The 26139-nt window shown below is 49.6% G+C and overlaps 1 protein-coding gene across 3 annotated transcripts; it reads left to right on the forward strand.

Annotated features, from left to right (window-relative positions):
• Positions 1-13212: 13212 nt before the first annotated feature.
• Positions 13213-26062, forward strand: LOC136428439 (erythritol/L-threitol dehydrogenase-like). 3 transcript variants are annotated; one of them, XM_066417937.1, is made up of 12 exons: positions 13215-13378; positions 14973-15098; positions 15859-15942; positions 16514-16618; positions 17020-17061; positions 17599-17648; positions 18609-18809; positions 19150-19295; positions 20121-20215; positions 20341-20367; positions 24739-24797; positions 25444-26062. In XM_066417937.1, exons 1-12 carry the CDS (start codon positions 13321-13323, stop codon positions 25543-25545), a joined length of 1095 nt encoding a protein of 364 aa, XP_066274034.1. In that variant the 5' UTR covers positions 13215-13320; the 3' UTR covers positions 25546-26062. The 3 variants fall into 3 exon arrangements, with proteins under 3 accessions (XP_066274050.1, XP_066274042.1, XP_066274034.1); XM_066417945.1 differs by lacking the exon at positions 18609-18809 and having other exon boundaries at positions 13214-13378; XM_066417953.1 differs by lacking the exons at positions 20341-20367; positions 24739-24797; positions 25444-26062 and having other exon boundaries at positions 13213-13378; positions 19978-20172.
• Positions 26063-26139: the final 77 nt, after the last annotated feature.

Raw genomic sequence — 26139 nt, forward strand, 5'->3', positions numbered from 1 at the left:
CCTCGGTTATCATGTTAAGCCGGGAAGGAGAGAAACACCTCGGTTATCATGTAAAAGGCGGGGAGGATCTAGGAGAGAAACGCCTCGGTTATCATGTTAACGCGGGGAGAAGAGAAACGCCTCGGTTATCATGTTAACGCGGGGAGAAGAGAAACGCCTCGGTTATCATGTTAACGCGGGGAGGAGAGAGAAACGCCTCGGTTATCATGTTAACGCGGGAAGGAGAGAAACGCCTCGGTTATCATGTTAGCGCGGGGAGGAGAGAAACGCCACGGTTATCATGTTAACGCGGGGAGGAGACAAACGCCTCGGTTATCATGTTAACGCGGGGAGAAGAGAAACGCCTCGGTTATCATGTTAGCGTGGGGAGGAGAGAAACGCCTCGGTTATCATGTTAGTGCGGGGAGGAGAGAGAAACGCCTCGGTTATCATGTTAACGCGGGAAGGAGAGAAACGCCTCGGTTATCATGTAAACGCGGGAAGGAGAGAAACGCCTCGGTTATCATGTTAACGCGGGAAGGAGAGAAACGCCTCGGTTATCATGTTAACGCGGGGAGGATCTAGGAGAGAAACGCCTCGGTTATCATGTTAACGCGGGGAGGAGAGAAACGCCTCGGTTATCATGTTAACGCGGGGAGGATCTAGGAGAGAAACGCCTCGGTTATCATGTTAACGCGGGAAGGAGAGAAACGCCTCGGTTATCATGTTAACGCGGGGAGGAGAGAAACGCCTCGGTTATCATGTTAACGCGGGGAGGAGAGAAACGCCTCGGTTATCATGTTAACGCGGGGAGGATGTAGGAGAGAAACGCCTCGGTTATCATGTTAACGCGGGAAGGAGAGAAACGCCTCGGTTATCATGTAAAAGGCGGGGAGGATCTAGGAGAGAAACGCCTCGGTTATCATGTAAACGCGGGGAGGAGAGAAACGCCTCGGTTATCATGTTAACGCGGGGAGGAGAGAGAAACGCCTCGGTTATCATGATGTTAACGCGGGAAGGAGAGAAACGCCGCTGTCATCATGTTAACGCGGGGAGGAGAGAAACGCCTCGGTTATCATGTAAACGCGGGGAGGAGAGAAACGCCGCGGTCATCATGTTAACGCGGGGAGGAGAGAAACGCCTCGGTTATCATGTAAACGCGGGGAGGATCTAGGAGAGAAACGCCTCGGTTATCATGTTAGCGCGGGGAGGAGAGAAACGCCTCGGTTATCATGTGAACGCGGGAAGGAGAGAAACACCTCGGTTATCATGTAAACGCGGGGAGGATCTAGGAGAGAAACGCCTCGGTTATCATGTTAACGCGGGAAGGAGAGAAACACCTCGGTTATCAAGTAAACGCGGGGAGGATCTAGGAGAGAAGCGCCTCAGTTATCATCTTAACGCGGGGAGGAGAGAAACGCCTCGGTTATTATGTTAACGCGGGAAGGAGAGAAACACCGCGGTTATCATGTTAACGCGGGGAGGAGAGAACGCCGCGGTTATCATGTTAACGCGGGGAGGAGAGAAACGCCTCGGTTATTATGTGAACGCGGGGAGGAGAGAAACGCCGCGGTTATCATGTTAGCGCGGGGAGGAGAGAAACGCCTCGGTTATCATGTTAGCGCGGGGAGGAGGGAAACGCCTCGGTTATCATGTTAACGCGGGAAGGAGACAAACGCCTCGGTTATTATGTGAACGCGGGGAGGAGAGAAACGCCTCGGTTATCATGTTAACGCGTGGAGGAGACAAACGCCGCGGTTATCATGTTAACGCGGGGAGGAGAGAAACGCCTCGGTTATCATGTTAACGCGGGAAGGAGAGAAATGCCTCGGTTATCATGTTAACGCGGGGAGGAGAGAAACGCCTCGGTTATCATGTTAGCACGGGGAGGAGGGAAACGCCTCGGTTATCATGTTAACGCGGGGAGGAGAGAAGCGCCTCGGTTATCATGTTAACGCGGGGAGGAGAGAAACGCCTCGGTTATCATGTTAACGCGGGGAGGAGAGAAACGCCTCGGTTATCATGTTAACGCGGGGAGGAGAGAAGCGCCTCGGTTATCATGTTAACGCGGGGAGGAGAGAAACGCCTCGGTTATCATGTTAACGCGGGGAGGAGAGAAACGCCTCGGTTATCATGTTAGCGCGGGGAGGAGAGAAGCGCCTCGGTTATCATGTTAACGCGGGAGGAGAGAAACGCCTCGGTTATCATGTTAGCGCGGGGAGGAGAGAAACGCCTCGGTCATCACGTTAGCGCGGGGAGGAGAGAAACGCCTCGGTTATCATGTTAACGCGGGGGGGAGAGAAGCGCCTCGGTTATCATGTCAACGCGGGACTCTAAGATATACTAATGTTATGGAAAGTCAAGCCAAATCCGACTCCTGGGACGCCAAGCAGAAGGCGGAAGTTCCGGCTCCTGAAGATATTTTGCGTCTCACAAATCTCAGCTAGCCGGCAGCTCTACGATCTGAAGGGACTAAGGAGATTACAGTAGCTCGGGAATGGCCCGGGACTTACCTGCAGTGCATTGGCGGGGGTTTACCTGCAGTGCACTGGCAGGACGGGGGGGGGGGGGGGGGGGGGTACCTGCAGTGTATTGGCCCGGGACTTACCTGCAGTGCATTGGCGGGGCGGGAGGTTTTTACACGACCAAGTACAGACACGAGGGGATGGGTGCAGAAGTTTGTTTGTTTGTTTATATGGTTTCCAGGGAAGGAACCTCCAGGCAGCACAGAGGCCGATGCACACGACACCATCCATCCAGCAATTTGTGGTTAAAGTGTACGGAACAAAAGAGAGCCGCCTGTGTTTGTGTGCATGATTAATGGATCCTTTTTCTAATATGAATGAACAATACAGGTCCCATTCAGTAGCCATTGCTGGAATTACGACAGTAGCAATATTTCCTCTCTCGGTTCAGTCCAGACGTGTAAAGCCCGGAAACTGCAGTTTTGGTCGGAGCTTCCGGGAATCTGCTGTTGCTGGTTTGTCCACTGGGCCATCGGGTATTCGAGGAAATCAACATTCCAAAAAATAGTCATGAATCAATATTTCCGGAATTAGCATTTCCCGAAAATTGATATCTCCAGAAAAAAACTATTCACCGACAATCAGCATTGCCCAAAAATTCATGTTTCCTGAAAATCAACATTCCCGGAAAACCAACATTCCTATAAAATCAACATTCCTATAAAATCAACATTCCTATGAAATCAACATTCCTTTAAAATCAACATTCCTAGAACGTCAACATTGATGAATTCCCTAAAAATTACAATTCACGGAAAATCAACATTGAAAACAAATTACTGCTCCCACTGTGGAGGCGTTTGGAGCGTCCCTGGAAAATGCCACAGCAAATTGCAACACCTGGAGGGACCGGAGCTGACCGTCGCAGGTCAGGCTGCCACACGGGGATAGGGAGGCTCCTGAGCGGCGCAGGTCAGGCTGCCACACGGGGACAGGGAGGCTCCTGCCCGGCGCAGGTCAGGCTGCCACACGGGGATAGGGAGGCTCCTGACCGGCGCAGGTCAGGCTGCCACACGGGGACAGGGAGGCTCCTGACCGGCACAGGTCAGGCTGCCACACGGGGATAGGGATGCTCCTGCCGGCGCAGGTCAGGCTGCCGCACGGGGATAGGGAGGCTCCTGACCGGCGCAGGTCAGGCTGCCGCACGGGGATAGGGAGGCTCCTGACCGGCGCAGGTCAGGCTGCCACACGGGATAGGGAGGCTCCTGTCCGCATCGATCCCAACTTGCGCACGTATAAACCAAACGCAGCGCCGTTATTATCCTATCAGTCCAGGTGTCACGCTTCGTGGCGCCCAGCTCAAACGCATTACAGGGAAATTGACCCTTTCCAATTCTATGGGACGGCGCCGGTGATCGTCTAGTTTTATGCCTTTTCTGTCCCACGCAGCGGCGCAGACGCCGTACTGACGCTGCTCTCTACATGACGGAACGGTTTAACGGCCGCAATCTTGATGAATTGGAAGGATCGTCTGTAAGCTTCGAATTACTCACGGACTTAGGTGTAATTTCATCTGGTGCGCACATGCACCGCCCTAACATAGACTCAGGATTTAGGTGCACACACACACACCGCCTTAACAAAGACTCAGGATTTATGTGCACACACACACACCGCCCTAACATAGACTCGGGATTTATGTGCGCACACACCGCCCTAACATACTAGTAGACTCGGGATTTCGGTGCACACACACACACCGCCCTAACATAGACTCGGGATTTAGGTGCACACACACACACCGCCCTAACATAGACTCGGGATTTAGGTGCACACACACCGCCCTAACATAGACTCGGGATTTAGGTGCACACACACACACCGCCCTAACATAGACTCGGGATTTAGGTGCACACACACACACCGCCCTAACATAGACTCGGGATTTAGGTGCACACACACACACCGCCCTAACATAGACTCGGGACTTAGGTGCGCACACACACCGCCCTAACATAGACTCGGGATTTAGGTGTGCACACACCGCCCTAACATAGACTCGGGATTTAGGTGTGCACACGTACACCGCCCTAACATAGACTCGGGATTTAGGTGCACACACACACACCGCCCTAACATAGACTCGGGATTTAGGTGTGCACACACCGCCCTAACATACTAGTAGACTCGGGATTTAGGTGCACACACACACACCGCCCTAACATAGACTCGGGATTTAGGTGCACACACACACACCGCCCTAACATAGACTCGGGATTTAGGTGCACACACACACACCGCCCTAACATAGACTCGGGACTTAGGTGTGCACACACCGCCCTAACATACTAGTAGACTCGGGATTTAGGTGCACACACACACACCGCCCTAACATAGACTCGGGATTTAGGTGCACACACACACACCGCCCTAACATAGACTCGGGATTTAGGTGCACACACACACACCGCCCTAACATAGACTCGGGACTTAGGTGCGCACACACACCGCCCTAACATAGACTCGGGATTTAGGTGTGCACACACCGCCCTAACATAGACTCGGGATTTAGGTGTGCACACGTACACCGCCCTAACATAGACTCGGGATTTAGGTGTGCACACACCGCCCTAACATACTAGTAGACTCGGGATTTAGGTGCACACACACACACCGCCCTAACATAGACTCGGGATTTAGGTGCACACACACACACCGCCCTAACATAGACTCGGGATTTAGGTGCACACATACACACCGCCCTAACATAGACTCGGGATTTATGTGCACACACACCACCCTAACATAGACTCGGGATTTATGTGCGCACCCACCGCCCTAACATAGACTCGGGATTTAGGTGCACACACACACACCGCCCTAACATAGACTCGGGATTTAGGTGCACACATACACACCGCCCTAACATAGACTCGGGATTTATGTGCACACACACCGCCCTAACATAGACTCGGGATTTAGGTGCACACACACCGCCTTAACATAGACTCAGGATTTATGTGCGCACACACCGCCCTAACATAGACTCGGGATTTAGGTGCGCACACACCGCCCTAACATAGACTCGGGATTTATGTGCACACACACACCGCCCTAACATAGACTCGGCATTTAGGTGCACACACACACACCGCCCTAACATAGACTCGGGATTTAGGTGCGCACACACCGCCCTAACATAGACTCGGCATTTAGGTGCGCACACACACACCGCCCTAACATAGACTCGGGATTTAGGTGCACACACACACACCGCCCTAACATAGACTCGGGACTTAGGTGCGCACACACACCGCCTTAACATAGACTCAGGATTTATGTGCGCACACACCGCCTTAACATAGACTCAGGATTTATGTGCGCACACACCGCCCTAACATAGACTCGGGATTTAGGTGCGCACACACACACCGCCTTAACATAGACTCGGGACTTAGGTGCACACACACACACCGCCCTAACATAGACTCGGGATTTAGGTGCACACACACCGCCCTAACATAGACTCGGGATTTAGGTGCACACACACACACCGCCCTAACATAGACTCGGCATTTAGGTGCGCACACACACACCGCCCTAACATAGACTCGGCATTTAGGTGCGCACACACACACCGCCCTAACATAGACTCGGCATTTAGGTGCGCACACACACACCGCCCTAACATAGACTCGGCATTTAGGTGCGCACACACACACCGCCCTAACATAGACTCGGGATTTAGGTGCACACACACACACCGCCCTAACATAGACTCGGGACTTAGGTGCGCACACACACCGCCTTAACATAGACTCAGGATTTATGTGCGCACACACCGCCTTAACATAGACTCAGGATTTATGTGCGCACACACCGCCCTAACATAGACTCGGAATTTAGGTGTGCACATACACACACCGCCTTAACATAGACTCGGGATTTAGGTGCACACACACACACCGCCCTAACATAGACTCGGGATTTAGGTGCACACACACCGCCCTAACATAGACTCGGGATTTAGGTGCACACACACACACCGCCCTAACATAGACTCGGGATTTAGGTGCACACACACACACCGCCCTAACATAGACTCGGGATTTAGGTGCACACACACACACCGCCCTAACATAGACTCGGGATTTAGGTGCACACACACCGCCCTAACATAGACTCGGGATTTAGGTGCACACACACACACCGCCCTAACATAGACTCGGGATTTAGGTGCGCACACACACCGCCTTAACATAGACTCAGGATTTATGTGCGCACACCGCCCTAACATAGACTCGGGATTTAAGTGTGCACATACACACCGCCCTAACATAGACTCGGGATTTAGGTGCACACATACACGTACACCGCCCTAACATAGACTCGGGATTTAGGTGTGCACATACACGTGCACCACCCTAACATAGACTCGGGATTTAGGTGTGCACACGATTTAGGCTACACACCCAATTCAAATGCCCAAATAAATGGAATATCATTCAATTCCTGGGCAAGATGGTAATATGTATCTTTGATGATGATGACGAAAAGTTAATCAGATAAGAATCACTCGCCACCCATTGGCGAAATTGCGGATCCATGATAATCGATTCTGAGCCGATTGTATTGTTTATGTTATGTTGAAATGGCGTTCAGACGGTTAGCATTCCCGATGAATATGAATGTTTCAGAACTTATGAATGTAAATCCAAATGTGTGAGATGCCTGAATAGTTTCCGGCTTGCCGCTCAGACCCCACGAGTTTGCAAGGCGCTGTATAAAGGATCAAAAAGGGGCGCGCGGGCGCGGCGCAAATCACATATTAAGTACTTTTACGATGCCACTTACATACAGTGGCAGCATTTATGAAGTACGTTTGTGAAGGTTAGACATCCAATTTTACATTACAATGTCGCTTATGCATGACTGTGTGATTTGCCATGTAAAAACCGGTTTTTCTAGTCATTGTATATAAGTACTGGTTAGTTCTGCTAGTTCACTTTAGTGACGCTGAAGAAGAGTGATGGATGTCACTCGAAACGTCCGGAAATAAATCTCCGAATATTTACCCAGTTGTAGAGTTTGAATTTCTCCTTATACATTTATTTAGTAGATGGTGGATTAGCCTCTAAGCATATATGCAAACCTGTAACATGGGCTCCGAGCCATTCAGTTTGCCTGTTTGTGTATGGGTGCCTAACTTAGAGATCTGCTTGGCTGGTGGGATCGTATCTAGAGCACAACGCGAAGGACACTTCCAAACGGCAGCGCAGTGACTTTCTTGCCGTCTTCAATATTTTTCAATAGTGGATCGGAGGGGGGCCTAGGAATTTTTTTTCCTGGCTTGGGGCGGAGGGCCTAGCTATAAGAAAAACATTGACCTCGGTGGAGGGACAAGAAATATTTTTAACCCGACCTTCCGACGAGGAATATCGCTAAATATCGTACAGTCCCTAACTGATCTTCCCTTCTCCTTTCACCGCAGCAACATTTCAAATAACCCGGTTTCATAAGATTGACATGATTGTCGATAGCGCCACCTCAATAATTGATCCATAGTGCTCTCTGGGTCAGCGGGGTCAGCGGGGGCACCGGACGTGACAGGGGGCACATTACCGCGCGGCCAGCGGTGGGAAAATGTCGCCAGGAATCAGCCGGGAATCAGTCAACATCACGGACAAGACATTCTCAGGGCAGTCATTTTGATGTGTTGCAAGCCAGGAGTTCTCAATCGCTTGAAAGTAAAAGATGGTTACGAATACACACACACACACACACACACACACACACACACACACACACACACAAACACACACACACACACACACACGCACGCACGCACGCACACACACACACACACACAATCTTTGTAATTACACCCCCCCTGACTTCCAGCGCCATCTTTATCCCCCCCCCCCCCCCCCCCCGAACGGAGGGGTCAGACGTTTATTTAAAATCAATCCACATTTTAATCACGACGCAACGTCAGAATCACGTGATCACATGCCGGCTGTTCCAGGGTACGTCACATGCAGAAGTACATCCTTCATGCGCAGCTACATAAAAACGTCACCTGATATAAACCCAAGGCGAGGGATGGCCTCAAACGTTCTGATCGCTTTGGCAAATGAATGAATGGTAGGAAAACACAGCCGCGCCGCCTAGCGAGATGCTTCGGAATAAGCAGGCAAACTGACAACTGTGCGGCTTAAACTGTAGCTGGGCATATTTCTGTCAGGGCTCGTTTCTTCATTCGTCTTCATTAGTTCTTCGAAATTCAAATTATTTGTAGCATTGGGTTCACAAAATATCGAAATATCCTTAAAAGACGAACAGAAAGCAAAATCGAAACCAGAAGCTGGCATGACAGTCAATTCGAGAGCCACCATAAAATGTAACCTCATTCTCACCGTAGCGGAACTATGACTACAGGTTAACGGCAGAAAGACATGTACAGCCCAAAAGTGACACTATGAAAGTCCGCGCTAAGCTCCTAGTTACTTACAACGGCTTATTACAATCCGGCATTAGAGCTGAGGCTCTACCGGGTAATGGACACCCATTAACTACTCACATCTGCTCGGGGATCTAACGGGTAATGTCTGAAATCCTCTTACTGATGATATAAATGCAGGTTTAGGTTCACTGGGCTGGCAAGCAAACGTTGGGCGCGCGTTGATCAACATGCAGGGACAGGACAGCATAGATCCAAGAGGCGGCGCGTCTTTGTTCTTTCTACTTTTATTGATGGTCGAATTTTCTCCGCAGAACTCCATGATAGAGTTTCGTCTTCCCAGCATAGCCAGGACTGGGACGCTGCGGCCAGTGGAGGAGGGAGCGCGGAAACGCTGGTGAAATCTCAGGGACAATCGTAAGTCTTTCTCTTTCTCCCGTCGTGCCGAGAGGACGTGGGACGAAACCAGTCCGGGAAAAGGACGAACAACCTGCTGACCCCGCGGAGGTACGCGTGCCAGTTTAATAATGGTTTTTTTATTGGTCAGAAATTACCCGCAATGGCAGCCTTTCTAGTGCTGAATTGATGTTAGGTATTACGGGTTTCACACAATACACAACATATATAATATCTTATCCACATTTGCATTTTGTGAAACTGTCACAAGGGTCTGGGCGGCTGCCATTCGGCGCCGCCAGGTGACCTCAATATGACTTTCCCCAACCGAAGTCAGGTACCCATTCACACCTGGGTGGAGTGAGGAAAGTCGTGTAAAGTGCCTTTCCCAGGGGCACAAGATCGGTGACATGACAGGATTCGAACTCGGGACCTCTTGGTTCTGAGTCGAGCGCTCTGCCGTTGCGCCACACGACCCCACAGTTCCGTCATCAGCCCTGATTTCTACCTGTAGAAGTGGAGCACTAGCACTTGATGTCTAGTCTGCTGCCTGTTTGTCATTATTCCTGTCGGGTCCTCTCCGAACAAGTTTGGTTTAGATTCAGTTTAAGTTGCTCTTGTTGGAAGATATTCTCTCACTTTCTTACCTTCAGTCAGACGACTTGACTGTTCTGCTCCAGGTATAGACAGATATGAATATGGGCTTCAAATGTATCCGTACATTTGTTGATGTATGGCAGATATGAATATGGGCTTCAAATGTATCCGTACATTTGTTGATGTATGGCAGATATGAATATGGGCTTCAAATGTATCCGTACATTTGTTGATGTATGGCAGATATGAATATGGGCTTCAAATGTATCCGTACATTTGTTGATGTATGGCAGATATGAATATGGGCTTCAAATGTATCCGTACATTTGTTGATGTATGGCAGATATGAATATGGGCTTCAAATGTATCCGTACATTTGTTGATGTATGGCAGATATGAATACGGGTTTCAAATGTAAAAAAAAAAAATGAAAATAGATGAAGACCTAAGGATCGAAAGAACATTCGCTCAACTCAGTTCGGGCACAGCAGTTGAACTATTTCCTGAACCTCTCAAATATTTCCATGAAACGTTGTTTGGCTTACGAAGAATCTGCTGAGGAATGGGTTGATGTAACCGGTAGCTGCACGTGTCATCTCCATGGTTTTATTTCAGCTGGCATTCTGAGTTTCCTCCGGCCCCGTTCGGGACGGACTCGGCAGACTTCGTGTCTCTCCGGCCCCGTTCGAGATGGACTCGGCAGACTTCGTATTCCTCCGGCCCCGTTCGGGACGGACTCGGCAGACTTCGTATTCCTCCGGCCCCGTTCGAGACGGACTCGGCAGACTTCGTGTTCCTCCGGCCCCGTTCGAGACGGACTCGGCAGACTTCGTGTTCCTCCGGCCCCGTTCGAGACGGACTCGGCAGACTTCGTATTCCTCCGGCCCCGTTCGAGACGGACTCGGCAGACTTCGTGTTCCTCCGGCCCCGTTCGAGACGGACTCGGCAGACTTCGTGTCCCTCCGGCCCCGTTCGAGACGGACTCGGCAGACTTCGTGTTCCTCCGGCCCCGTTCGAGACGGACTCGGCAGACTTCGTGTTCCTCCGGCCCCGTTCGAGACGGACTCGGCAGACTTCGTGTTCCTCCGGCCCCGTCCGAGACGGACTCGGCAGACTTCGTGTTCTTCCGGCCCCGTTCGAGACGGACTCGGCAGACGTTCGCGTCTCTCTTGTTTGCCGAACCCGTTTTGAATGGGGTCGTGTGGAAAAAGCACCGAGGAGCATGCGCAATATGTAACCAAATCAAGAACAAGTGCACACGTCACACATGTGCTTGTACATGTGTGCCTTTGCCGAGGCTTGTTTCATTAGTGTATCTTCTATATGAAGAAAAGTTTATTGTCAGTGATTCAGCATTCACGGTCTTAGCGGAAGAGTGGGAAGAGTGGGAATTGATTTAACACTTATATGTTGTAACTGTCACATTTGTTTTGTGCTTATGTAACTTTTCTAACACTTGAAATTGTGCCGAGACGGTACAACTGCAGGTGATGCGGCCGTTTCCATGGTTTCCAGATCGTTTGAAAGAAAACTAGTGGTCTGATAGCTACGCACTGAAAATAACCTACATGGATATTCTTGATCTTGATTATTCCTATCCAAGCAAGTCACAGCTGAAGATGTCACTCCGCCAACCAGCTGCCTCCGTGGTCGTGGTAGGTAGGTAGGTACTCGACGTGCTTATGTGCGACGTGTTAATGATATGTTAAAGAAAAATGCCGATAAACAGACTGTACAAATTGCAAGAAAGCTGAGACAGTGCCGTGAGGTCACATTAAACAGTCAGACACTCCAAAGAAATAGTCAGGAGGAGTAGCGGCGGGTAAAATTGAACAAAAACAGTTGTAAGCCATCAAAGATGAAAATAACGGAGCAAAGATGCAGGACGATCAGTACAGATATTTTACCCCCCCCCCCCCCCCCTCTCATGCTAAGTTATTTGCGTAGATTAGATAAAGTTTGGCAAATGTTGAAGATTGAGAAGATGGTTGGTATCGGTCCAAAGTGCACCTTCGGGTTGCGCATGTGCTCTTATGTCAGGTTATTTACGTAGGTTATAAATTAGATAGAGTAGATCATTGAAGGTAAGTAAATATCACACACATCACCCCACCTTATGTCCCCGTTTAATAGTGTTCAGGTTTCAAGGTAACCCTTTCTCCAAACCATGATCATGCGAGGCACGTTCCCAAGTTTGTGACCTCAACTTGAGCAAAGAAACATTGCTGAAATCAAGGGGCATATTAAACTGGCCAGTAACCTTTAAGCCCAAAAACAATGTTAACCAACATTAAAGCCACTCCCGACAGGGTCTTGCAAACCTCCACATGTGGCCACCTGTGCAAGATGTCTCAAGACGGTCAATGTACAAGGTTTTGGGAACAACTTCAGTGGATTGTTCCACTGTGAAGAAGGGGAGGGTGGCGAAAAAGACTGCGGACGTGACATGACGTGACTTGGAGCAAGGTTGGACAAGTTTGACTCCGACTGACGAACACTTCATCAATTACATTTACGCTGAATCCCGGGGAGCTGCAACGCATTACTGGCGCAGAATCAAAGCGGCCAATTTTACCCTTCACAAAATACTCAAATTTCGCTCTACGTTGAATTCAAGTGGTCGGCTAAGCTTTGCGTAGAATTAACACGGTTGATTACTGTACGTAGAAGGGCATGCAGGCCTCCTTATAGATATCACTACCGCGGAAGGCCAGTTACAATCTGTTCTTTTCATGGATCTAAATTTTCGGAGGAGATTGTAGTTGGGGCCAGCACGATGCGTGTTATTGTTGGGAGGCAGAATAAACGGGGAGTCTGGAAGGGGGCAAAACTGAGTGAGGCATCGTGGGAGTGATGATCACGCATAACGCCATATCCGTGGATGGAATTAAGGCGAAAATGTCATTTTTTTTTATTTCTTATTGAACAAAACAGAATTAATGCACTTTGCGTCAATGGTTGAGTGAGTGAGTGTGTGTGTGTGTGTGTGTGTGTGTGTGTGTGTGAGTGAGTGAGTGAGTGAGTGAGTGAGTGAGTGAGTGAGTGAGTGAGTGAGTGAGTGAGTGAGTGAGAGTGAGTGAGTGAGTGAGAGTGAGTGAGTGAGTGAGAGTGAATGAGAGAATGGGATGGCGAGTGAGAGGAAGAGGACGATAATGAGCAAGTGGACACAAAAGCCCGCCATGCCAGTTTCACGCTTATGTGCAAGGTTCTTGACTTGAAAACGTCAAATTGTATAACCGACCTGGTACACGATATAGACATTATAAATAAAGCAGGCGTCTTAACAGAGTGCGACCTTTAATTTTTGTACCCCTGGTGACCTTTTGCACACCACCCGCTACCCCGGAACCTCCGTCTGTCTTAGGTCTCGGCCTTTCCAAGGAGGTGGTCTTTCCGGCAAGTGTCTCTTTCAGCGACTTAAGGATGTCTTCGGTTTCAGGGATCCCCACTAAGATGAAAGGAGTCGTCTGCTACGCTCCAGGTATGTTAAGCGTCAGGTACCGCCAGGTAACGTCATAGTAGCGTCAGGAACAACAGAAATGGCAACAGAATCAGATGATGAGTAGCGGCAGAACTTCTGCGGAGGTCTCCCGTCGGCAGCTGCGAGACTTCTGTCACGTCTGTCCCCGCATGTCTGGGCAGAACGAAGCTCTAAAATATCACCATTCGTCTCTCCACTGTGATATCTGCGTCCCATATGGACTGAGGGCGGGGCAACCGAGCCTATAATGACAGGGTGGGTTATTATTAACCAGTAAACAAAGGTGCACTTTGTACTTCGGTTGGCGACATCAACTTGTAATGCAACAAACACCCGTGGTTTGGGGGTCTAGGACCCTTCAATAGCAATGCTTCAGAATAAAGGTTGTTGTGTTATGCCTAATCTTTGGATGATCTTGACTCGGAAAGTGCCCGGTTTATTCCGCATGTAGCGAGCACTTAACTGTAGGGCAGGGAGGTTATGAAGACCTCCGTGTGCAGGGTGTCGACAGCCACTCGAAAAAGTAGGGCAAGTCTACATGAGTACATTGTGCAGGGTAACGTCTGCTGGGCTGAGGTGTTGGGGAGAGTCCAAAGTCTAACAGCTAAATCGATCTAGGCTAATGTGAATCAACAATGCAGCAAATATACAAATGTAACAGGTTCCTTTGTCAGCACTGGACAACCAGTGCGGAAGTGGTCGTCAGCACAGGAGCTCCAGTACTGAGACTTTCTTAGTACTGGAATTCCTGTGCTGGGCAGCTTCAGTACTGGGAACTCTCCTGTCAGGACTGCAAACCGAGTGCTGAGACTACAGAAATCTATCTCTTAGTTGTCTTCATGTAACTAACGTTACGCATTGTTTGCACACACAAAAAAACAAGCTACTTTGCTGCACAGATAGATCACCTGCTAGCTGTCTACATGTAACCTATTGTTCGTAAAAACAACAAGCTACTTTGTCGCACACGTAGAAGTCTATGGTTGTCCTCCTGTATGTACTTTTGAAGCGATGTTTGGAAGAAAAAAGACCACAAATATAGACGAACCAGCCGGAACGCAAATCCGTACTGGAACCTGAGTACCGAGAGGAGTTCAGCTCTGGTTGAATGAGTACCGAAACAAGATTCAGTTCTGAACGTCCAGTGCTGACGAAGCTTCGGTCCTGGAATAAAGCCGTTCCGTACTGGAATTCTTGTACGGAACTTTCTTCTGTACAGGGGGCCGAGTATCGACGCCATTTTCTCTCAAAAGGAAGTCCGTTACATTGTATATTTTGCTGCAGACATGGCCGGACTAACATTGAATAGGGCTGCTCCGATATCATGTTTACTTTTATAGGAATAATGCCTTGTGGTGTTTGATTATTTCCACATCCTGAGCGATATAATCGACCTTTCTGCCCCTGAGGTGTAAGTCAATCTGACAAACAATAGTGTACGCACCATAGATGTGCAGTATAATTCCGGACTGTCACACAAATATTCTTAAAGCCAGGCATGAGCTACATTAGATTTGTCAACTCATTGACCAACTGCAGTCATAGAATTGTTTTAAAACTTGTACCAACACCGGTGTGTCCCGCTGCACTGCAGGTGACTACCGCATGGAGGCGCTGGACGTGCCGGCGGTGGGGCCGGAGGAGGTTCTGGTGAGGGTGACGGCGGTGGGGATCTGCGCGGGGGACGCCAAGTGCTACGCCGGCGCGCCGCTCTTCTGGGGTGTGTGCTGTACGGAGATTATGGAGTTAATGAATCAATGAATCAACCAATCGATAAATCAATAAGTCAATAAATCTACGCCGGGGCGCCGCTATTGTGGGCTGCGTGGTAAAAGAAAATTATCTACTACTACTACTACTAGAAGGACTTGTAGAAAAAATTAGAAGATTGAAGAAGGAAAGAAGAAAGGAAGACATACCTCTATCTATGTTAAGCGGCGCTGTTAGGGCACAGTTTGAGTGCAACACCACTGTGGCTCCGTCAGATAAGAAGGAAGGAAGGAATGAATGGATGGATGGATGAGTGAGGGAAGAAAAGAATGAGTGATGAGTGAATGAATGGATAGATGAACAAATTGATAAAAAAAGCTTAAAGTTGTATTCGTCCGTAGGAAAGGGTGTGCGCGTGGGGCGCTATGTTGGGACTCTCGCACTGAAGAATGTCGATAAAAGAACACTTCAAGCAGCTCACGTGAAACGCACGTTGTCAGTGACGCAGTGACTTGCGATGCACTTAGTTCAAGGATAATATGGCCCTCGAATCTGAAATTCAACCTGATACTACAGAAATATGACGACTTAAACGTGACCCATTTTCATCACTCAGACCGAAATGTTATGCCGTTTGCTAACTGCCGATCAAATAAAGGCTAGGGTTGTGCAGGTTTTGCCAGCGTCAGTCGGGTAACACCCCCCCCCCCCCCCCCCCATGATTGGTATAAACTTGTCTGATATGACGTTCCTGTTATTCTCGTTCCCAGGCGACAAGGACCGCGAGCCGTACTGCCAGCCGCCCATCGTCCCTGGGCACGAGTTCATCGGCGAGGTGGTGGCGCTGGGACCAGGTACGGTAGCCCATAAGTACATTAGAGCTTAGGGACCAGGTAAACTACATTAGCGCTGGGACCAGGTAAAGTACATAAGCGCTGGGACCAGGTACGGTAGCCCATAAGTACATATGGGGTTAGGGACCAGGTACTGTAACCCATAAGTACATTAGAGCTGGGACTAGGTACGGTAGCCCAGAAGTACATTAGAGCTGGGACCAGGTACGGTAGCCCAGAAGTACATTAGAGCTGGCACCAAGTACGGTAGCCCATAAGTACATTCGAGCTGGAACCAGGTACGGTAGCCCAGAAGTACATTAAAGCTGGGACCAGGTACGGCAGCCCATAAGTACATTAGCACTGGGACCAGGTACGGTAGCTCATAAGTATATTTACCGGTGGATCTAGGTATGTCAGCTTACAAATACATAACCGCTTGACCCAGGTACGGTAGCTCATAAGAACATTAAAGCTGGGACCAGGTAAGGTAGCCCAATAGTACATTAGCGCGAGGACCAGATACAATAGCCCACAATTACAACGGATTTCAACTCCACACTATGACTCTGACCTTGACCTTGCCCTGCAGGCGCTGCGGAGAAGTTCTCCCTGGAGCTGGGGGACCAGGCCATCGCGGAGAGCATCGCCCCCTGCTGGAGGTGCCGGTACTGCACCAGGGGGACATATCACATGTGTACGTGCTGTTATATATGTGTATATATATATATCACATGTGTACGTGCTGTTATATATGTGTATATATATACCACATGTGTACGTGCTGTTATATATACATAGTGCCATATATGTGCACATGTGCACGTGCTGCTATATATGATATGTGCACCAAGTTAGTACGTGCTGTTATATATGATATATGTACCACATGTTTATGTGCTTACATGTGCCATATATGTGCCACATGTGCATGTGCTGCTATTCATGATATATATGTACCACATGTGTATGTGCTGTTATGTAGAATTCTAAATGGCAACATCGCAACACCATTGTCATCAGAGCTTTCTTAACTTGGAGAAATCAATATCCTAATTGATTCCTTGAATAATTATTTTCCATCGGTTTTCTTTTCAGGCATGCCACACGACATCTACGGCTTTCACCAGCGAACTCCGGGTACGTGATGCGAGATAAGGACTAAAGAAAGCGGTTCCGTTTTTATTCCCTCCTTTGTATTGGAACACAGTTTAGCTGTGTGTTGATTCAGCTTTGTTTTCGAGGAAGCAATGGTTGGGGCAAGAGGGTCAGATGCTTTATCATTATAGTTTATGCAAATAAAGAATGTATACTACAAGGTAAGGAAAAACTGTACTATATGCAAATTTGAGTCAAAATTAATTAGAGGAAACTTGGCAATTTTACAAATGTGTAATAATGACAGAATCACAAGCAGAGGAGAAAATGTTGAAACAAACCTTAACCTAAACAAACAGCTGGAATTTTAGAGGAAAGCCTCAGCAGCATAATGAGAAGATAAATCATAAGGATTAGAACACAGCAATTAGAAACTTTCCATAGAATCTCTGGAATGAACTTGGTCTACCCTCATAAGCATTTTGAAATTTCAAATTATATTAATGAATAAAAACGAAATGAAATGTAAGGAAGAGCAGTGTTTCGCTGTGGTCTGACTCGGTCCGTCTTGCCTTGCAGGTGCGATGGCGGGATACATGAAGTACATATCGGACAGCATCGTTCATAAGGTGGGCGGAACTCGAGTCGCTTTGTAAATCATCTATGTGAAATATGTGTGAGACAATGTTTGCTTTTTGTGTCCGCATGTATGAAATAAACGTATCTAACAATAAAAGATGCAAGACCTACATGCATATATGTAGGTGACAGCCAGATATGTTCGTGTCCTGTCGTTGTTAACACTTCGCACTATGGCGACATTTCCCGTGACCTGTCGTTGTTAACACTTCGCACTATGGCGGCATTTCCCGTGTCCTGTCGTTGTTAACACTTCGCACTATGGCGGCATTTCCCGTGTCCTGTCGTTGTTAACACTTCGCACTATGGCGGCATTTCCCGTGTCCTGTCGTTGTTAACACTTCGCACTATGGCGGCATTTCCCGTGTCCTGTCGTTGTTAACACTTCGCACTATGGCGGCATTTCCCGTGTCCTGTCGTTGTTAACACTTCGCACTATGGCGGCATTTCCCGTGTCCTGTCGTTGTTAACACTTCGCACTATGGCGGCATTTCCCGTGACCTGTCGTTGTTAACACTTCGCACTATGGCGGCATTTCTTGTGTCCTGTCGTTGTTAACACTTCGCACTATGGCGGCATTTCCCGTGTCCTGTCGTTGTTAACACTTCGCACTATGGCGGCATTTCCCGTGACCTGTCGTTGTTAACACTTCGCACTATGACGGCATTTCCCGTGACCTGTCGTTGTTAACACTTCGCACTATGGCGGCATTTCCCGTGACCTGTCGTTGTTAACACTTCGCACTATGGCGGCATTTCCCGTGACCTGTCGTTGTTAACACTTCGCACTATGGCGACATTTCCCGTGACCTGTCGTTGTTAACACTTCGCGCTATGGCGGCATTTCCCGTGTCCTGTCGTTGTTAACACTTTGCACTATGGCGGCATTTCCCGTGACCTGTCGTTGTTAATACTTCGCACTATGGCGCCGTTTCCCCCCCCCCCCCAAAGGTGCCGAAATCCGTGCCTCCTTACCAAGCCGCCTTCATCGAGCCGCTGGCCTGTGCCATCCACGCCGTGGAGAGGGGGGAGATCCAGTTCCGGGATGTGGTGGTGGTGTCAGGCTGCGGCCCCCTCGGCCTGGGAATGGTAGCGGCCGCCAAACAGAAAAGCCCCGCCACACTGATTGCGCTGGATCTCTTCGACTGGAAGGTAGCTGGGTTTTTGGTGAACAGAGTAACGAAGTTTTTGAATTTGTAACGTTAACTCATGAATATCGAATTGTGTGATCTGCAGAATCTACCATTGAAATAAAAGTGCAATTACAGCTTTTCAATGAAGAAAGAGTATTCTGTGATAATCGTTTCTTTCTCCTTGAAACAGCCTTGGAATTTGTAGAAAATGCAGCAAAATCTACCAGCATTCTTTTTTCGAAGGTGCCAACTATACGATAGCCCAGAAGTACATTACCGCTGGGAGTAGCTAATACATGTTCTAGCATTTAACAGAACTTCGTCGCTAAACAAGCTCCTACCTTTTCTGGGTTCTCCAGTTGGAGGTCGCCAAGAAGTGCGGCGCTGACGTCATCCTGAACCCGGGAAAGTGTGACGTCATAGCGGAAGTGAAAAAGATGACGGACGGATACGGATGTGACGTATACATCGAGGCCTCGGGCAGCCCTGTCTCCGTCAAACAGGGGTCGGTGTAAAATCTGATTGATAACTACGTCATGTTCATCCGTGACAAATTCATTTCGTCCGGTTGGTAAATTACTGGAAAAAAAAATTCAAATTCACAACCAGAAAGTTACAACAGCCTCAGGCCAGTAACCGTGATGGGGAGGGTATATGCTCAGTCACGTGTGGGACCGCATTCTTCACACTGCAGCAGCGACACCTAGCTGCAGTGCGGAGTAGAACATGTCAGTATCGCCCTGAAGAAGGTGACAGACGGCTGCTGTAGCGCTCTGGTTGGGAATTACGTAATGTACGCGTCTTCCCTCGAAGCCGTCCTTACGTTTCATTGAGTCCGATAGTGTAAGTCGTGGGGTTTTCTTCTTCTTGGTCCTCCCATCATCATGAGGTAATATAAAGTAAGGTGAACCCCCATGGAAGTTAATTTGTGCCGGTAGCCAACCTTGTAGATAGCTACACACAACATTTATCCTATAATGCAATATTGATGCATGAATCTTATATGTTTGAACAAACTTAAACTATCTATGATGAAGGTTTTGATATTCTTTCAGGTAAGTCTTCTTTTTTTCCACGTTCGTCACTTTTGTGGTGATTTCCTTGCTCCCCCCCCCCACTCTACATGATCGCAAACGCACTGCCTCCAAACGGCTACGGGACGACCTTTAACCTTTCCCTCCCCCCAGCCTGCACATGATCACTAACCCACTGCCTCCAAAAGGCTACGGGACTACCTTTAACTTTTCCCTCCCCCCAGCCTGCACATGATCACTAACCCACTGCCTCCAAACGGCTACGGGACTACCTTTAACCTTTTCCCTCCCCCCAGCCTGCACATGATCGCCAAGCTCGGCACGTTTGTGGAGTACAGCGTGTTTAAGAACGAGACTTCCGTGGACTGGACCATCATCGGGGACACCAAAGGTGCGACGTGCCGATGTCTTCCGTCTTCTAGGGGATAATGTTAGAATCGAATTCTCGTTTATTTGCGTTTTTGTTAAATAGAACCCATGTAAAAGTCCGATCCTTTATTCATCTTATTTTTTCAGAACTGAACATTCACGGCGGCCACTTGGGTAAGTACAGCAATCTTATCTTCGGATATCCCACAGAAAACACGTCTGCACTCATAGCCGTGTGTACTCCACATATTCAGGGTGCAGATGGTACATTCATGTTTCTAACATCGCTAGAAATCACGTCCAAAGCGCTGTCGTTTTGTTCCGCAGGCTACAACACCTACCCGCCCGCTTACCTTGTTGTTTTGTTCCGCAGGCTACAACACCTACCCGCCAGCTTACCTTGTTGTTTTGTTCCGCAGGCTACAACACCTACCCGCCCGCTTACCTTGTTGTTTTGTTCAGCAGGCTACAACACCTCCCCGCCCGCTTACCTTGTTGTTTTGTTCCGCAGGCTACAACACGTCCCCGCCCGCTTACCTTGTTGTTTTGTTCCGCAGGCTACAACACCTACTCGCCCGCTTACCTTGTTGTTTTGTTCCGCAGGCTACAACACCTACCCGCCCGCTTACCTTGTTGTTTTGTTCCGCAGGCTACAACACCTCCCCGCCCGCTTACCTTGTTGTTTTGTTCCGCAGGCTACAACACCTACCCGCCCGCTTACCTTGTTGTTTTGTTCCGCAGGCTACAACACCTACCCGCCCGCTTACCTTGTTGTTTTGTTCCGCAGGCTACAACACCTCCCCGCCCGCTTACCTTGTTGTTTTGTTCCGCAGGGTACAACACCTCCCCGCCCACTTACCTTGTTGTTTTGTTCCACAGGGTACAACACCTACCCGCCCGCTTACCTTGTTGTTTTGTTCCGCAGGCTACAACACCTACCGGCCCGCTTACCTTGTTTTGTTCCGCAGGCTACAACACCTACCCGCCCGCTTACCTTGTTGTTTTGTTCCGCAGGCTACAACACCTCCCCGCCCGCTTACCTTGTTGTTTTGTTCCGCAGGCTACAACACCTCCCCGCCCGCTTACCTTGTTGTTTTGTTCCGCAGGCTACAACACCTCCCCGCCCGCTTACCTTGTTGTTTTGTTCCGCAGGCTACAACACCTCCCCGCCCGCTTACCTTGTTGTTTTGTTCCGCAGGCTACAACACCTCCCCGCCCGCTTACCTTGTTGTTTTGTTCCGCAGGCTACAACACCTCCCCGCCCGCTTACCTTGTTGTTTTGTTCCGCAGGGTACAACACCTCCCCGCACACTTACCTTGTTGTTTTGTTCCACAGGGTACAACACCTACCCGCCCGCTTACCTTGTTGTTTTGTTCCGCAGGCTACAACACCTACCGGCCCGCTTACCTTGTTTTGTTCCGCAGGCTACAACACCTACCCGCCCGCTTACCTTGTTGTTTTGTTCCGCAGGCTACAACACCTCCCCGCCCGCTTACCTTGTTGTTTTATTCCGCAGGGTACAACACCTACCCGCCCGCTTACCTTGTTGTTTTGTTCCGCAGGCTACAACACCTCCCCGCCCGCTTACCTTGTTGTTTTGTTCCGCAGGCTACAACACCTCCCCGCCCGCTTACCTTGTTGTTTTGTTCCGCAGGCTACAACACCTCCCCGCCCGCTTACCTTGTTGTTTTGTTCCGCAGGCTACAACACCTACCCGCCCGCTTACCTTGTTGTTTTGTTCCGCAGGCTACAACACCTCCCCGCCCGCTTACCTTGTTGTTTTGTTCCGCAGGCTACAACACCTCCCCGCCCGCTTACCTTGTTGTTTTGTTCCGCAGGGTACAACACCTCCCCGCCCGCTTATCTTGTTGTTTTGTTCCGCAGGCTACAACACCTCCCCGCCCGCTTACCTTGTTGTTTTGTTCCGCAGGGTACAACACCTACCCGCCCGCTTACCTTGTTGTTTTGTTCCGCAGGCTACAACACCTACCCGCCCGCTTACCTTGTTGTTTTGTTCCACAGGGTACAACACCTCCCCGCCCGCTTACCTTGTTGTTTTGTTCCGCAGGCTACAACACCTCCCCGCCCGCTTACCTTGTTGTTTTGTTCCGCAGGCTACAACACCTCCCCGCCCGCTTACCTTGTTGTTTTGTTCCGCAGGCTACAACACCTCCCCGCCCGCTTACCTTGTTGTTTTGTTCCGCAGGGTACAACACCTCCCCGCCCGCTTACCTTGTTGTTTTGTTCCGCAGGCTACAACACCTCCCCGCCCGCTTACCTTGTTGTTTTGTTCCGCAGGCTACAACACCTCCCCGCCCGCTTACCTTGTTGTTTTGTTCCGCAGGCTACAACACCTCCCCGCCCGCTTACCTTGTTGTTTTGTTCCGCAGGGTACAACACCTACCCGCCCGCTTACCTTGTTGTTTTGTTCCGCAGGCTACAACACCTCCCCGCCCGCTTACCTTGTTGTTTTGTTCCGCAGGGTACAACACCTCCCCGCCCGCTTACCTTGTTGTTTTGTTCCGCAGGCTACAACACCTCCCCGCCCGCTTACCTTGTTGTTTTGTTCCGCAGGGTACAACACCTACCCGCCCGCTTACCTTGTTGTTTTGTTCCGCAGGGTACAACACCTACCCGCCCGCTTACCTTGTTGTTTTGTTCCGCAGGCTACAACACCTACCGGCCCGCTTACCTTGTTTTGTTCCGCAGGCTACAACACCTCCCCGCCCGCTTACCTTGTTGTTTTGTTCCGCAGGGTACAACACCTACCCGCCCGCTTACCTTGTTGTTTTGTTCCGCAGGCTACAACACCTACCCGCCCGCTTACCTTGTTGTTTTGTTCCACAGGGTACAACACCTCCCCGCCCGCTTACCTTGTTGTTTTGTTCCGCAGGCTACAACACCTCCCCGCCCGCTTACCTTGTTGTTTTGTTCCGCAGGCTACAACACCTCCCCGCCCGCTTACCTTGTTGTTTTGTTCCGCAGGCTACAACACCTCCCCGCCCGCTTACCTTGTTGTTTTGTTCCGCAGGGTACAACACCTCCCCGCCCGCTTACCTTGTTGTTTTGTTCCGCAGGCTACAACACCTCCCCGCCCGCTTACCTTGTTGTTTTGTTCCGCAGGCTACAACACCTCCCCGCCCGCTTACCTTGTTGTTTTGTTCCGCAGGCTACAACACCTCCCCGCCCGCTTACCTTGTTGTTTTGTTCCGCAGGGTACAACACCTACCCGCCCGCTTACCTTGTTGTTTTGTTCCGCAGGCTACAACACCTCCCCGCCCGCTTACCTTGTTGTTTTGTTCCGCAGGGTACAACACCTCCCCGCCCGCTTACCTTGTTGTTTTGTTCCGCAGGCTACAACACCTCCCCGCCCGCTTACCTTGTTGTTTTGTTCCGCAGGGTACAACACCTACCCGCCCGCTTACCTTGTTGTTTTGTTCCGCAGGGTACAACACCTACCCGCCCGCTTACCTTGTTGTTTTGTTCCGCAGGGTACAACACCTACCCGCCCGCTTACCTTGTTGTTTTGTTCCGCAGGCTACAACACCTACCGGCCCGCTTACCTTGTTTTGTTCCGCAGGCTACAACACCTACCCGCCCGCTTACCTTGTTGTTTTGTTCCGCAGGCTACAACACCTCCCCGCCCGCTTACCTTGTTGTTTTATTCCGCAGGGTACAACACCTACCCGCCCGCTTACCTTGTTGTTTTGTTCCGCAGGCTACAACACCTCCCCGCCCGCTTACCTTGTTGTTTTGTTCCGCAGGCTACAACACCTCCCCGCCCGCTTACCTTGTTGTTTTGTTCCGCAGGCTACAACACCTCCCCGCCCGCTTACCTTGTTGTTTTGTTCCGCAGGCTACAACACCTACCCGCCCGCTTACCTTGTTGTTTTGTTCCGCAGGGTACAACACCTCCCCGCCCGCTTATCTTGTTGTTTTGTTCCGCAGGCTACAACACCTCCCCGCCCGCTTACCTTGTTGTTTTGTTCCGCAGGGTACAACACCTCCCCGCCCGCTTACCTTGTTGTTTTGTTCCGCAGGCTACAACACCTCCCCGCCCGCTTACCTTGTTGTTTTGTTCCGCAGGCTACAACACCTACCCGCCCGCTTACCTTGTTGTTTTGTTCCGCAGGCTACAACACCTACCCACCCGCTTACCTTGTTGTTTTGTTCCGCAGGCTACAACACCTCCCCGCCCGCTTACCTTGTTGTTTTGTTCCGCAGGCTACAACACCTCCCCGCCCGCTTACCTTGTTGTTTTGTTCCGCAGGCTACAACACCTCCCCGCCCGCTTACCTTGTTGTTTTGTTCCGCAGGGTACAACACCTCCCCGCCCACTTACCTTGTTGTTTTGTTCCACAGGGTACAACACCTACCCGCCCGCTTACCTTGTTGTTTTGTTCTGCAGGCTACAACACCTACCCGCCGCTTACCTTGTTGTTTTGTTCCGCAGGCTACAACACCTACCCGCCCGCTTACCTTGTTGTTTTGTTCTGCAGGCTACAACACCTACCCGCTGCTTACCTTGTTGTTTTGTTCCGCAGGGTACAACACCTACCCGAAGGCCATCTCCATGCTGGCAAACAAAGAGCTGCCGATAGACGTGAGTACCCAGAAACTCTGCTGTGGTGTAAGTTGTCAGTAGGGCTGTTAAACATCCGATAGACGTGAGTACCCAGAAACTCTGCTGTGGTGTAACAGTAGGGCTGTTAAACATCCGATAGACGTGAGTACCCAGAAACTCTGCTGTGGTGTAACAGTAGGGCTGTTAAACATCCGATAGACGTGAGTACACAGAAACTCTGCTGTGGTGTAAGTTGTCAGTAGGGCTGTTAAACATCCGATAGACGTGAGTACCCAGAAACTCTGCTGTGGTGTAAGTTGTCAGTAGGGCTGTTAAACATCCGATAGACGTGAGTACCCAGAAACTCTGCTGTGGTGTAAGTTGTCAGTAGGGCTGTTAAACATCCGATAGACGTGAGTACCCAGAAGGAAGGGAGTAGATGCTAGTACTGGCCTTTCCAAATCTGACCCAGTTGCTTGAGTAACTTCTATTTGCCCTATCTCATTACCTTCTGTGTCAAACCTTCATCATTATGAACACAATGGATATCCATGAGTAAATATCAGTGGGTATTGCATACATTAGATTGTTATTCACCCAGAAAGTCAATATGCAGTCTGACTGAACACTTTTCTAAACATTTTTGTGACCTCCATTTTTACTACTTCCGGTGCCGTTTTCCCAGGACATCATCACGCACCAGCTCCCCCTAGCGGACGTGGTGAAGGGCATCGACTTTGTGAACAGCAGCAGCGAGTCCATCAAGGTCGTGCTCATCCCGGAGTGAAACTACACATAATCTGTAACGTCATCAAAGGTCGTGCTGATTCCGAAGTGAACCTACACACGATCTGTAACGTCATCAATGGTCGTGCTAATCCCGTAGTGAACCTACACACAATCTGTAACGTCATCAAAGGTCGTGCTGATTCCGAAGTGAACCTACACACAATCTGTAATGTCATCAAAGGTCGTGCTGATCCCGGAGTGAAAGTACACATATTCTGTAACGTCATCAAATCCGTGTTCATTCCGAAATGCAACTACACACAACCTGTTACGTCATCAAAGTCGTGTTCGGCGGGACTTGTGAAGGGAATGACCTTCAGCACCAAGGACATTGTAATGTCACATGTTCCAAAACCAGCTGCACGCTTGGAACTAGTTCTTGCTGCAAGATGTAAAATTGAGGAATCATTGTAATTTGGGCGGGTTTACAATGAGTCACCCAAGCTATTGTATAGTTGATTTAGGTACATACAACGTTATACTAAATAAAACACACTTGAACAAGTCTACAGAAATATCGGGCTGCTGGAGGAATAGGTGTGAATATCAACGATGCTCTTGAGTAATAATGATGGAGAAAAATGACGAAGCA

This window comes from Branchiostoma lanceolatum, chromosome 1, assembly GCF_035083965.1.
Source record: "Branchiostoma lanceolatum isolate klBraLanc5 chromosome 1, klBraLanc5.hap2, whole genome shotgun sequence".
In the NCBI taxonomy this organism is placed as follows: domain Eukaryota; kingdom Metazoa; phylum Chordata; class Leptocardii; order Amphioxiformes; family Branchiostomatidae; genus Branchiostoma; species Branchiostoma lanceolatum.